Genomic DNA, 13759 nt, shown 5'->3' with positions numbered 1-13759 from the left:
GTGCTTCTGACGCTTTAAATAAAGCACAAGAATAGCCGAATACGTCGGAATTAAAAGTTACAGGGCAAGCATGGAGAAAAGTTACAGGAAATCAAGTCTGGGCTGGGAAGTGAGCAGAGATTACAGGCTTACGACAAAGCTCTAAACACAGCTTTCGCTGGATTTGCTGCTGCGGTTGGATTCGGCTGCACTGCTCTCCGTCTCATATTGTTCCCGGCTTTTCCTAACAGCTGTTAAAACTAATGAATGAAAGAACCAAAGGATCGCAAAAAACTATTTTTAAACGATCAGACTCGAGTCGCTACGGAGGCGGCGGCGAAGAGACGGATCGCTGCTGCTTTCGCCAGCCGACGGGAGCTGAGACTGAAAACGACGTGCGCGTATTTAAATACTGTGTTTGGGTTTTTTATTGGTGAAAAACATCTGAATCAGGTGAGATGCTACGGAGATGACTCTCTCCTGAAGCATGCAGTGATTTTCTTACCTTGGCGCCCTTCTCTCCTTGCCGGCCCTCGGCTCCTAAAGCTCCAGGAGGTCCCTGAGGGGCCACAGGAGAATGTTTTAGATTTTCAACATGAAACCGTAAAACCCCAACGTGCATGTAAGCAGATCTACTTCAGAGTGTACAGTGGGTATGTTACTATCAGCCAGTCTGCAGCTGCGGGTTACAGTCAGGGTTCAACTAAACTAGATCAAAATCGACTGAAGAAAAGTGGATAAAAAAAATAAATAAATAAAAATAAAAAATAAATCAACCAATTGGTCTGGAAATGTGCTTTAGTCGTATTACAAAAATGTATATATTTTGATACATGAAGGCATACTTAATTGATCTATGTAAGGATCAAACATTAGAAATTCATTTGATCTCAATTTCAGAATTGAGCTGAAATGTTTTAAGAAGCAAAGTAAAGAAAGCTTAATGTCTTTTTCTTCTTTATTAAGGCTCAATACTCCATGTAGCTGCATTTAGAAATCGCAAAAAAAACAAAAAAAAAAAACAGGGCAAGTTTTTAATGTAGCACATTTCAGGAACAAGGCAGTTTAAAGTATTGTTCATAACAAAACAAAATGTCAGATAAAAAAAAACAACAACAACAACATTACATTGCAGTGCAATAATAAAGTAATGAAATCTTGCAATACGGATTACAATAAACCTATTTTTCAGCAATTATTAATCAAAGGTAACTAAATTTTCAGCTTGGATTTAGAGGGGCTGGTCTGGACGTTTGGTACGACAGCAGGTGAATTTACAGTAATTTACAGTAAATTCAGTGATTTATAAACTAACAGAAGCATTTTAACCCGAGCTACGGGGAGCCATCGGAAGGGCTTTAAAACTTTGGTATACGCTCTCGTTTCCCTAGTTTTAACGACTAATGGAATCTTTTTTTTTTATTAGCGTGGCAGGAAATAAAACCATTCTTGTAATTGCGGACCAGCTTTTTGGATGTTTCCACTGGAATTTTGACTAATTTACTGTGAGGATCTTTAAGTCTGTCGAGGCTGGAAAACTTTATATCTCTAACACTTCCCAGGTCCTCTTTCAGATTCACATTGAGACTGGTCAGACCACTTCAAAGCATCAGAAAAATGAAATAAAAACGTTACACCTAAATTTGCCTGTATAACAAAAAGCAAGCAAACCATAAAAAAGCTTAAATAAAATACCACAAATTATTCACGGCTTGTTTTCTTAGGGGAAAAAACAAACAAACCCCAGGACATTTATTACAAGAGATTTCATTGGACCGTCTCCTGAGCTTCCGAGTGTTTTGGTATATTTTTTCTTCTTTTTTTTATTAGATTTCTTACTGACTATTTGTCCCAGTTGATAAATGCAAAGTAGCAACAGTCTCCAGGCGCGGAAAGTAACCCGGTGACTTCAAACATGCGCCGCTTCAACAATGTCAAGATCCATTGCAGTGAGTGTCCTTTGTCCGCCCCACAGAAACACACAATCACGCTGAGAGATTCAAATGGGAACACACGGCCTTCTTCAATCATGCCAACGCCGGCGCGACCGCGTCTTCTCCCCTCCGGTCAGACTCTCTCCCGGCCTCGAGGATCCCTTTCAACTCCGCCTCTTGTCTCCTTCTTCAAACCGCCCTTCGCCACGATTCGGCTCTGATCTGCCCGACGGGCAGGCTGAGTGTTGTTGACTGAGAGCCCATGATGCGAGCTCTCTTCAGGTCTGGGAGCTTTCATCTTCTCCTGATTTGTACCTCTCACTGGTGGTGAAGAGGCAGGCTCTTCATCGGGCACAAAGGACCGTTTCTGCCGCCGCGCGTCAAGATGGCGGTAGCGCGTAAGGTGTGCTCCTCGTGTCAAGGTTCCCCCCAAGCGCCCTTTTTTTTTTTTTCTTTTTGGTTTGTTCCATTGGGTTTGTGCTTCAAAGGCTGTTTTCACTGGGTAACATTTCTTCAGATGAAAAGTGCAGAACTACTGCCAGTGAAACTAGAAATAGGAACGCGGTTCGCACGCGAGCTTGAGAAATTAAGCACGCCTTCACTCAAGAATCCATAGAAAGGTATCGAAACAAAAGGTTGCTATGGGCAAAGTGAAGGGAAAGCAGGAAATTCCAAAGGTTTAAAAAAAATACTAAAATCTTAGAAATTACACATTCAAAGGACAGACTTGCAGAAGAGCACTGGTCATTCTAGACCCACTTTTCTTCCTAACCCACCTAAGACCTGTGTGTGATTACAAAATAGCTCCTTCCTCACTATAATCCCCCCTGGCCATTCAGGTGCTGCATGTGTTTATACCATGATAACAAATGGAATACAGATTTCTGTCGACGCAGTGGGGAAGCAATCAGCCTTGGTTTGAAAATGCAGCACATGCACATTTTCCCATTGGACCAAAAAAAAAAAAAAAAAAAAAAAAATCTCATTACTATCTTCAACTTTGGTGAGTAGCTTCTTCTTTTCTTGTTTTTTGTTTTTATTATTTTTATAATATTTTTTTTACAAACGTGGAAAACCAGCTGCAAAGACACATGGGGAATAGTTGTAACCGTAGCAACCCTGTCAGCAACTTTCATCATAATGTTTGGATAGTTTGGTTAATTGACAAACTCAAATGATCTGTGGGATATACTGACATAACCGAGTGAGAATTAAAAACCCGATAGATTTTAATATACTAGTGTCTTCCTGGTTGGTACAAGATTAAAACAAACAGAAAGAAAACTTTGAGGTCTTAAAGGAATAAAACCTAAATAAATGTGTTTTGTTTTTCAAAAGCAAATAATGAATTTTAAAAAGGAGTTCTTGAGAAAAACGCTTAATGCTTCTGTAAGAAAGTGGTACTTCCAGATACTTCCGTTCACTAATGATTTGCTTTGCTCAACCACACGGCATATAGTATTGTGGTGACTTTTTAAACTACATTTCTGCATCACAAGCAGTCATTCAACATTATTGCAGAAGACTGGGCTCTTAGAGTTTTTGATTAACTTCCTGTGTAGGTTTCAGGTCTATTAGGTCTCTAAAATAATATTTATCCTAATTTGTTTTCGAAGACAAATGGGAATAAAATTTTGAGCTAATTAACTCATATTTGCGCTGAATATCTTACTTTGATCATCACTGATGCCTGAAGATTTCTCTGCAACTTTTAGCAGACTTTATTCATTTTTCATGCTTTTATGCGTGTGGAAATCAATACCATCACCGCCACAAACAATTAAAAAGAAAAAGCTGTAAAAATGGCGCCATAAGGGCTTAAAGGCGAACATCTGATGGCGTTTCTGTCAGGAATCGCTACAGTGCTCGTCAGGGTAGGTATTAATTGGGGTGAGTCGTATCTGTTGACGTTTTAAGACCTGCCCTTCAAAGATGATTAAAAGCTTTAAACGTGGACAGCGCCCACGTCACGTAAAATCAGACAATGCATGACAAGATGACTGTGTCGCGATGAACACGTTCGACAGTTAGAGCTTTTATTGGTTGTTTTTATTAGCTGTTGAATCTGCGCCTGTTTCCTAATCACCTCTTAACCACTTTGCAAGACGCGTCTCATGCCTCTGTTTTGCAGATGCTGTCCTGGCAGGCGGCCGCGGGATCGATAACGTGTCAGACTTGCTGCACATCTTTTGTCCCCCACTGAAACGGCAACATAAACTCCATTTTTGCCCTCTTTTTGTGATCTTTCCCTCCCTCCCCCACCTCTCTCTCCTTTTAGTAAGCCTTTCAATTTCTCACCAAGGAGAAGAAAAAAATGATTCATGATTTTCACATCCTGACATTCATTTCTTCGTGGGCTTTAAAAAGGCTTTACACCTCACTAATAGCGCAACACCTTGACCCCGTAAATCACCCACTTTGTTTTTGCCACTCTGCCTTTAATGAGAATGAATCTCTCCAGCTTTAGAGCCAAAGTGGGTTGTTGAGTTGAAGCTGCTGCCAGACGAAGCAGAATTCAACCGCTGGCGACGGGGGCTGGCATAAAATTGCCCACCGATGCGCAACAAAATCATCTTTTTAATTAAAAGATATGTTTTGCATTGTTTAACCAAAGAATTTTCTGATCAGGAGACTCAACTTTTTAAGTATTAATAATTATACAACTAGATCGGTATCTAGTCATGGCTGGAAGCACATTTAGTGATGCATACACACAACTTACTGGAAGGAAATGAGCTAGGAGAGCCAAGGACTTACTCTCTTGCCGGGTGGACCAGGTGGACCGGCCTCTCCAGAAGGACCCGGGGGTCCCTGAAAACAAGCGTGCAACAAAGACTGATGAGAACTGATGAGAGGGGCTCATGGATCATTAAATCGCACAGTTCACTGGATAGTAACAGCTCAGTAACCCTAACACAGTCAATAACGGTACCTCGTACTTTGATAAATGGCTGCACTTCTTCATACTGTTATTTTTCCAGTAAAGTGCAGGCAATGATAGCAGCTGTTCAAGATTTATGCTGGTCAGAAATTGACATCAGTTGTTGTTTCTTTTTTCCCCCCACATTAACACCTTCTTAAATTTATGGTTTAAGCAAAGGTGTATTTATTTCTTTGCCTAAATCATCTTTTTGCATTATTTTAGGAAACTGACAGTAGAACAAGATGATTAGAAAGATAAAATTTTAGAGACAATTTGATTCACGTACATCCTTATTATGGTTGTAAGTCAAAGGTAATATTGAATAATTCATTCATTCTAATTAATAAACAGTATTGACAACTTACAGGTTGACCGGGCTCCCCATCTTCTCCTTTCTCTCCTGATTCTCCATCAGTACCCTGTAATTCATGCGCAGGTTAAAAAAAAGGCTAAAAGAAATCAAAAATCCAAATATATTTTCTTTACTCTACCCAGTGTACAATGTTAACATGAATCAAAAACAAAGATATTATCTGTTCATAGATAATATGAACGGTGTGCTTTCATACTTACAGCGACACCTGGCTCTCCAGGGGGTCCTGGGTCTCCAGGGAACCCAACAGGTCCCTGTAAGAGAGAAATATCAAATAATAATAATTTAAACAAATTAAATAAGTAAAAAAAAAAAGTTTGAAAAGAACACCAGAGGAACAGCTGCTGAGAAATAATTTCCTTGGAAACAGAACTTGGAATGTGGGAGGTCATTTGGGCCGTGATTTTGTACTTGGTTACAACCTGTGAAGGTAATGTAATGAGCTTAATGATGATGTTGCAAATCCAGGAGACCCCACTGCCTCCCATTACCATGCAGGCATAAAATCTAATCTCCCGCAATAAAAAGGCTTTTTAGCTCTTGAATATGAGACTGGGTAAAATGACCCACCATTGAGGTGTGTGATCCTTTTTCTAAAAAAGCAGATTGTGACTGAGCATGAGGAGCCACACTTTCACTGGCTTTAATAGCAAACCTGTCAGACTTACAGGGTTGCCCTTAGGACCATCATCTCCAGGGGGTCCTTTGGCGCCGGCGGGTCCAGCAGCTCCGGGGGGTCCGGCCTCTCCTTTCTCTCCTCTCTCTCCTTTGGGTCCCTAGAGTGACGGAGTATTTCTTATGTCAACATCAAAAGAAGCTGAGTTTTTTGGGGGGTTTTTTCAGTCTACATTACACTCAGTGGAGGGAAAGAACCTGTGCAGGCAGAGGCTGCTGACAGATATTGGATCTAAAGGAGATCTTGGACTGTTTCACAGAGGGCAGCAACCCTAGATGGTCAACACTCCCTCTCATTAGATCATGTGCTGTTTCATGTCCGCAGGAATGAAATGAGTTGACAGGTCGGGATGTTTTTATGGACTCTGAGACGATGGACGTCGATAAATAAGGAACTTAACCTCCAAGGTGATATGAGCCGTTTAAAAAAAAACAAAGAACATTATGAAACATTATATTTGTGAAAGTATAAAACCTCATCTTCTGCTATAATCCGAAAGTCTTTGTGTTGCCAACAGAGATTAGCACATTTTTTTGACAAAAAGAGAAAAAAGAGGAGATTCAGTCACCAGTGATTTGGTTGCACAGCCGATAGAGATTGTGTTTACTGGCACCGATTCCTGCAGCAGCTTTTTGTCTGTTAAACTCGCCATGATAACCAACAAAACCTAGCAAACACTCTAAAGCTAATTAAAACTAGCTGAAGTAGGTAAACAACAAGTGACAGCAAAATAAAACTAAACTATAATGAATAACCCAAAACAACTCTAACTCTGGTGTACATAGAGTTTGTTTCCTCCCCCCCTCAAAGTAATTATTTTGAATGTAAAGTTTAAAGCTAAATTTAGATCTTGTCCAACAGAAACAAACACTTAGTTACAGTTACTATGACCTGCTGTACAATGACTGCTCTTCCTGTCTGAAAAACTGCCCACAACTCCTTTGTGACCCTTCACACATTTCACATTTGTTAATTGAAAGGCCACCACAAGGGCTAAAGCTGCTCCAGCTTCACACCGCCTCCTTTCCCCAGAGATACTCTCCTCCACTTTCCACACTTTTCATTCCTATCATGTAAAATGTAGGTAAATACAAAGTCTAAAAGGCAAGAACAGCAACTTTGCCATCTGAAGGTATTACTCTTCACCTGGTCCTCCTTTTCTACCTTTTCAATCTGCTGTAGTCCCTCTTTAACTTCTCAGAAATTTCCATCTAGCAACAACAAAAGTCAGACAAAATAAATAAACATCTTCCAATAATTTGCAATGAACAAAGGCTTCAGCCTAACAGGAGTATGTACTCAGAAATTGGTGTTTGGATTAGATTTTTATTTTTTATTTTTCTAAACATTGTTCTTTAAATCGGATCCATCAGACAATGCTTCCTGATAATCAGGCCTTAAGAGTCTGGAAGGAGGCTGATGTTGGCAGGACATGTCCACATGCTGTGCGGAGCGCCGGAGCCACGCTGAGCTGATCCGACCAACCAACCATCTGAATGCGAGCAGCAATTACTTCTATTGTGACGGACGCACAGCAGCCCTCCCTCTCATTAGATTATGTGCTGTTTCATGTCCGCCCTCAAGCTATATTCAATCCGGGATACCCGACTGACCCGAAAACAACCGCAGAGCACCGTGTGTTCGGTAGACGAGTGGTCTGAACTGAGACACGAACCGAAACGTCTGCATGAAAATGTAGGACAGCGCTGGTGGACTTATTCGTGTTGGCAGAGGGGCACAGCAGAAGACGGTGCACTCTTACCCCAGTTCCAGGCTCTCCAGGTGGTCCCGGGTTTCCAGCCTCGCCTTGTTCGCCCTGTGGTTAGATAAATGTCAGCGTCTGAACAGGTAAACATTCAAGCTGGTGCATGGAGAGTTCTCAAATTCAGACGCAACCTTGGGGTAAAAGTCTGCGCTCTTAATGCTAAATATTGAAGTTTGACTGGTGTCAAGTGTTACAGCATGTGATACGAATCAGTATTTCCAAATTCATAACAACGTAAAGCAATTAGCTAAGTAGTAATATCTATAAAGTTATTCTTAAACTACTGTTCATTCGAGATTATTTATTTAGGCAAAGTCATAGAATGTGAATCAACACCATCCGGTGACATTAAAGCAGGGGTATCCAAAGTACAGCCCTTATTTAAAGGTGAAGGGTAAAGGTGATTGTATTTATGTAGCACATTTTCAGCAACAACGCAGTTCAAAGTGCTTTAATTGAATTGGAAGAAAATACAAACGAAACAACAAAACCTAAAGAAAGACAAACAGGTAAAGGTAAATGTCAGTTCTCCATGTTCTGGGTCACAAAGTATTTCATAATTTATAAACTTGCAGGAGTTTCTCTAGCAATTACTTTTAATTGCTCTGATATTAAAAGTATTAAACTAAGTGATGGTCTACACAGTAACAGGTTAAGCGCCAGTCCAGAAAGAGATGATATTCTTTTCAATCGGACAGACTTTAATTACTTGATTGCGATTCAAGAATAGTCCGAATTTGACGTTTTCACTGATGGCAGGAAGTTCAAAAATAGAAAAAGATGTACCGTAATAAAAATTTTAAAATGGAAAGTGTGATGCGCAACACAAAGTATTCATCCAGGTTTTTGCTATCAATTTCATGTAATTTACTAATAACAGGGATCAAAAAACATTCGGTGGTTTTTACTAAAATTCAGACTTGGGCATGACTGTTTAATAGACTTTAATAGAAAGAATACACGCGGGACTTTGAAATTATAATTATATAGGAAAATCCAGAGGAGTTTGGGGCCTTACCTTCTCACCCACAGATCCTATGGGGCCCACACCACCTGGGGGACCTTGAGGGCCCTAAAGAGACACAGAAAAAGATCAGTCATACTTCATTTTGGAGTCATGATATGACACATGAGCTACTACTGATCAGACATCCTGCAAGTTGCTATAAATTCAATTAAGATATATATTTTTAAGGTTGTAGGGATTTAAACTGAATAAAATGTTAAATTATAAAAGCTACTCAAATAATTTGCATTGAGTACCTTGCTGATTAATTTAAGTTGAGCATAACTTGGTCCACCCACATTTGTGCTTTTTGCCTCTGGCATGGTAGCTCATTGCTTTTACACTTTTGCATCTTTCACACAGTATAGAGTCAAGGCAACACTTCTCGATTTTGGCGAACTAATAAAATCCCAGTTTTTTAATTAGAACCTTATTAAAAATACACGCTGCCTTGATGAAGGAGCCCTCAGTGGTTCAGAAAACAAGAACTTATTGATTTCTTTTCCCTGAACAAAAAAACGAGGAGTGGATTTTTTTTTTTGTCTTTTTGCAGGCTTGAGGTAAACGCTGATGGATTTTATGATAAATTTGGGGGGGTTTTGCTGCTCTGCATCATGACCCTTTTTTTTTTTTTCCCACAGCACAGTAACTCCCGAGTTTCATAACAGATGAAACGGATGAACAGCACTGCCGCAATTCTTTAAAACGTTCAGAGGATGGGGGGGCAATAGAAGTACAAATGGACACTTCAACTTTTTTTTCAAATTTTTTCCAAGCCCTATAACTTAGATGATTGAGTGTTAAGGATTTTTAAAACCTGAGGAAAACCCTGAGGGGTTCGTGGTGTTGCAAAAGTTGTATGCAGCAGATCGTTTGGGAAGGAGAGTCTGAAAATTTGATCTATCTTCATAAGCAATACGTACATCGGCTCCACTGGGACCCTGAGGGCCTCTGGGACCAGGGGGACCAGGAGGACCCTGTACAGAAAAAAAAAAAAGAGGAAATGTGACGTTGCGGTAATGGATTCAAGTTTTACTCGTAAAAAGTTGGGAGTTTCTCTTACCATGGGCCCGACGTCGCCGTTTTCTCCTTTTTCACCTGGAGGTCCAGGAAGCCCCTGGAGATAGAAAAAACCAAAATAAAACATGATTGCGCATTTATTAGCATGCCAAAACATGGAAACGGCAACAATAATAATTAGAAATGTAACAATAAATCCTCCAGTTATTTGAACTGGATGAGTTTCGGCGCGATTGGTCCCAATTGGTTGTCTTGCAACTCCAAATTTGAACTTGTTCTGATTGGTGGATCAGCAAGATGTTAAATATTCAAGTCAAATTAGGCAAAACGGTGTAAAAAGCTACTTAAAAGAAAACTGCATTTTCAACTACAGGTCTATTGAAAGTTTTTTTTAAACCAATTTGAATAATAAACTGAACTTGGCCGCACTGTTTGATAACTACTGTAAAGTGCCTGGAGTGTTGATTGTGTTATGAACTGGCGCTACATCAATAAGCTGAATTGAACTGAGAGAGAGCAAGACTTTTAGGACATAACAGGAAGGCTAAACAGAGTACAGCAAAGTTGTTTCCTTTAATATTTTAAGCTTTCAACTTATTTTTGGTGTGTAGCTGGAATTGGGCAGGTTAAGAAAAGGATTCTAAATTCCCAGGAGGCCGAAGTTGTAGCCACTCTAACCACGCCAACTATGCTAACTGTGCTAATTGCTACTGTAAAATGCTAATAGTTTAAAATGTCAACTGTCACCATTTTGTCCTTGTTGTGAAATAACTCCTCTTTCCCACACATGGTGTGACATCACCTCTGCTCCCACACTGCAGAAACACAAAATCTTACCTAGTATTTTGGTCAAGTTTGGTGTGCAGATATCTTAGTACATTTGAAATAAGATTGAACTAACGTACATTTGACTTCTCAGCAAGATACAGGATCTTGTTTCAAGTCAATAATGCTTGAATATTTATTAAAACATACTAGATCCACTGGCAGATTTTCTTCTTTTATAACATGGGAAAATGCTTTGTTATAAGTCAAATAATCTCCCAGTGAAACTAGCACTTTTTAATCAATATTCAAGAATTATTGCCTTAAAAACAAGCTTGTACATCTTGCTGGAAAAGTTACGCCTGAGTTAGGCTTGTCTGATTTCAGGTGTGCTAAGATATTTGCACAAGAAACTAGACAAAAATACTTGGCAAGATGTTGTGTTCTTGCAGTGTAATAACCGCTTTCGATTGGTAAACTAAAATTGTGTTGATTTTTCACCTTTATACACGATTCCTGTAAAAGAAAGGTTGGATAATAAATTCTGAAGAGAGCATCTTTGATGATATCTGTACTGCAGCATTGATGAGCTGTCATGTGAAGAAGGCTTCTAATGTGTTTGCATCATTAACCGCGTTCACAAGAGCTGCTTGCTTGCTGCTGAGATTTAATTTGACCGCGGGAATACGTTGCTGTGATTCTGTGACTCAGAACAGCATAAATTATTCAGCGTCAATGAATCAAAATTCATGTTTTAGAAGGCGCTGCCTCACCCAATTACGTGTTTATTGAATTATAAATAAAAAAAAAAAAAGAGTAATCACCAGTGCGGGGTTGAGGCTAAGTTTACTCAATTAAAACACGTTTTTAGAAAATGTGGTGCATCAGGCATCCTGTAAGCAGCTCTCTTACCGTTTCAACTCAAGCTGCTGTTTGTTCTCATTTTTGCTGTCAGTAACCTTTACATGCAAATACATATATATCTTGACTCTAAGGTGCAGGAATTAATCTGGCTCACTCACGCACAGCAAATGAGCAGCACGTTCGGCGACCTTACATGTGTTTGATCCCTGGCATTTTCTCCCGGTAATTGGTGTGATTAAATTGCTGCAGTTTGCTTTTGGGCGTGGGCGTGTGTGTGTGTGTGTGTGTGTGTTTACTCTTGATCTTGGGGCAGTTTGTTGTCAATAAAAGGTGTAGGGTTGTAAAAAGAAAAAAAAGGAGGACATCAAAAGAATTCATTCTGCTGCAGGACCTCGAGCAAAAGGTGAAAAACAAAACAAAGCAAAGTTGCGTTTGTGCATCAACACGGATCTTCATCTAATTGTCTCTGTTCATGTTCATGCCTGTTCTTTTTTAAAAATTTTTTTAAGTACTGTCACTAGCTTGATTGCCAAACATCAGCTCCCGCCTCTTGCCGAGAAGCATCATTTGTGTAAAGGTCTTCTCTAATGCTAAAATCGGTAGCAGTGGTGCTAATTATGCAGCCCGGTAAATGAGCTTGATGAGGAACAGACTGCTGGAGTAGGTCAGTCCGCGCAATTAATGGGATTGCGATGGGAAGTGAATTACTCCCAATTAAAAGTCCATCGAAGGCGATCCTGCTGAGAAAGAATAGCGCCGAGGAGCGACGGTCAGCGGAGTGTGTAATTTCATCAAGACAACGACCCCGATCCCTGCAGCAAACTTCCAAAGTACGACGCTTCAGAAGATAATTCCTAATAAATGGATAATTACAAATAAATTGAACTCCACCGTGGGAAAGGTTGCACATCATTAGATCTCTATCCTGGGCCAACAAAACATCATTAAGGCAAGTTAAAGTGCTTCCTGGTGTTTATTTTTTTATTTTACATGCAGTTTTACAGAGAAATACTACTCATTTATAAATATCGTGGACATTTTCCATTTGTTTCTCACACATTACGTTGTGCTGTTGACTGCCCTCCCGTGTGTTAAACTATGCAGTCGAACCGTTTTGAATCTTTGTCGCTCTAATGTCGTTCACCGGCTGAAGACCTTTCAGTGAGATGCTCTAATCTAGCGCCACGTCGACCGTTAACCAATAGCTGTAGCTCCAGATGCAATTTTTCTTTTTGTCTCCTCATCGTTCCATAATGTTGCATGCTTTGTGTTGTGGCCATTCATTATTAATTATTGTCCCCTGTAGGGCAGCCGTTATGTATTCTGGACTGATGTATGAAACTGGGTTTTGTTTTATGTATACAAAATAGTAGTTTGGGGGTGACAGGTGAGAGGAGAAGATGAAACAGGAAGGAAGTGATTTAGTTCTTTGTTTTAATGTGGGGTGTGCACCGAGAGTTATTGCGGTGAACTATTATTTTTCTTACCCCAGAATATAGGGAGGTACAGCAAAAGCCCAAGGGCTTTCCAGCTCTGGTGAGACTTTTGCTATCCAGTTGTTCATCGATTCATCTAAAAATTGTCAAAAGATTAAAGCCTACTCTGCATTGATGGTAGGTTAAGCAAGAATACACATGCTTGACCTATACGCCTATACACACATGTTGGTGTAATTTTTCTATTTATTTATTTTTTGCTGCAGTTGCATCCCTTTCTACGCTGAAGGAATGCTGTTATTTCATTTCAGGCAATAAAATACTTGCCTTCTTAGTTAAAAAAGGAATTAGAATTACCGTATTTTTTGGACTATAAGGCGCACATAAAATCCCTATATTTGCAAAAAAAAAAAAAAAAAAATCGGTAATGCGCCTTATGTATGAACAGTGTACGATATGTTTTATTACAACTTCGGTAAGCGACGAAGCCACACCCCTTGATTGTCGTAGCATAATCGCTGCTGGTCAGAAACCTGGTGGAGTCAGCTTTCTATGCCGTCTAGACAGACTTGTTTTGGGGTGGCAAACAACTTCTCAACTGTCGTCCGAGCTTTAACGAAGGCCGGAGTAATCAATGAACAGCCAAGCAACAGCAATGAGACTGAATCGGATGATGACGAGAGGGATCCGGGCTTGCTTGATGCCGCCATCGCCCAACTGTTAATTTCTGACACCGAGGACGAGGAATTTGATGGATTCGTAGAAGATGAATGATTGAAAAAGTGACTTTTTTGTGTAATATTGACAGTTATTGTTAATGATTTGAATAAAGTCTGACCTATCCGACTACCGTATATTGTTTCGCTTTATGCGTCTTATAATCCGGTGCGCCTTATAGTCCGAAAAATACGGTATTTATTTGCACCGTTTAATGTATTTCTTATTGCTTAAAAAAATGGGCTTAAATGGTTCAACAAAAAAATCTGCAGAAAGTGCCTATTACCTGGACAACTGATTA

The 13759-nt window shown here is 39.8% G+C and overlaps 1 protein-coding gene across 4 annotated transcripts in view; it reads right to left on the bottom strand.

Moving 5' to 3' along the window:
• Positions 1–13759, bottom strand: part of col11a1a (collagen, type XI, alpha 1a) — a 92272-nt gene that overhangs the window by 10419 nt on the left and 68094 nt on the right. For all 4 annotated transcript variants that reach the window (XM_044104595.1, XM_044104596.1, XM_044104597.1 and 1 more), the window contains 9 exons: positions 9720–9773; positions 9580–9633; positions 8669–8722; positions 7648–7701; positions 5878–5985; positions 5410–5463; positions 5202–5255; positions 4671–4724; positions 485–538 (listed from right to left, as the gene is read on the bottom strand). In XM_044104595.1, coding sequence (XP_043960530.1) covers positions 485–538; positions 4671–4724; positions 5202–5255; positions 5410–5463; positions 5878–5985; positions 7648–7701; positions 8669–8722; positions 9580–9633; positions 9720–9773 — 540 coding nt within the window. The remainder of the gene's footprint in view (positions 1–484; positions 539–4670; positions 4725–5201; positions 5256–5409; positions 5464–5877; positions 5986–7647; positions 7702–8668; positions 8723–9579; positions 9634–9719; positions 9774–13759) is intronic.

The sequence above is a fragment of the Gambusia affinis genome, linkage group LG21 (assembly GCF_019740435.1).
Source record: "Gambusia affinis linkage group LG21, SWU_Gaff_1.0, whole genome shotgun sequence".
NCBI classification, from domain to species: domain Eukaryota; kingdom Metazoa; phylum Chordata; class Actinopteri; order Cyprinodontiformes; family Poeciliidae; genus Gambusia; species Gambusia affinis.
The sequence above is the reverse complement of the archived record's forward strand: the minus strand, read 5'-3'. Positions and strand labels throughout refer to the sequence as shown.